The sequence below is a fragment of the Fulmarus glacialis genome, unplaced genomic scaffold, assembly GCF_000690835.1.
Source record: "Fulmarus glacialis isolate BGI_N327 unplaced genomic scaffold, ASM69083v1 scaffold17950, whole genome shotgun sequence".
Taxonomy (NCBI): Eukaryota; Metazoa; Chordata; class Aves; order Procellariiformes; family Procellariidae; genus Fulmarus; species Fulmarus glacialis.
Window position 1 is genome coordinate 1 of NW_009187299.1, and position 697 is coordinate 697.

The 697-nt window shown below is 58.4% G+C and overlaps 1 protein-coding gene across 1 annotated transcript in view; it reads left to right on the forward strand.

The window, feature by feature from the left end:
• Positions 1-569: 569 nt before the first annotated feature.
• Positions 570-697, forward strand: part of LOC104074556 (calpain-1 catalytic subunit-like) — a gene marked incomplete at its 3' end in the record, with an annotated part of 2,754 nt that continues 2,626 nt past the window's right edge. Inside the window, 1 exon segment of the mRNA XM_009574717.1 lies at positions 570-695. Coding sequence (XP_009573012.1) covers positions 570-695 — 126 coding nt within the window.

Genomic DNA, 697 nt, shown 5'->3' on the forward strand with positions numbered 1-697 from the left:
CACCAAAATCACCCCAATCGCCCCCAACCCCGCGTGGCCCAGCTAGGACCCCAATTTTGGGGAAATTATGGGGTTTTTTTAGCGTTTTTGCCCCAGAATAAGATCTCCACCGGATCGTCATCGGCGCTCGGGTTTAATAAAACCCAACTGTGGGTTTTTTTGGGGCAGAATCCCCCTTTTTCTTTCAAGCTGCTCGCATTGGGGATCCTAAAGCAGACCCCAAAATCCCCAAATCCCCCCAAAATGCCCCGCAGGGTTGGGGTACGCGGCTCTAAAAAGCCCCCGTGTCCCCCGGCTTCCCTTCCAGGCTGAGCCCCCCCACAATGAGGCTGCGCTAATTACTCGTCGTTAACGAGAGATGCCTTTAACTGCAGTCATTATCCTCCCCCCGATTTAATTAAGGGGGGGCACGAGGTGCTCCCCGACCTCGTCCTGGCGCGAGGGAGAGCGTCGCGGCACGCGGTAGCGGTGCCAACCGCGGCGGCGTCGAGGAGGAAAATTAGGCGGAAAACCGACTTTCAACGCTCGTTTTTCCCTCTTTTACTAATTCCCCGTGTTTTCTCCCCAGGATGGCGGAGGAACCGATCGTGCCGGTGTACTGCACCGGCGTTTCGGCGCAGGTGCAACGGCAACGGGCGAAGGCGTTGGGGGTGGGTCGGCACGAGAACGCGGTGCGGTACCTGGGGCAGGACTACGG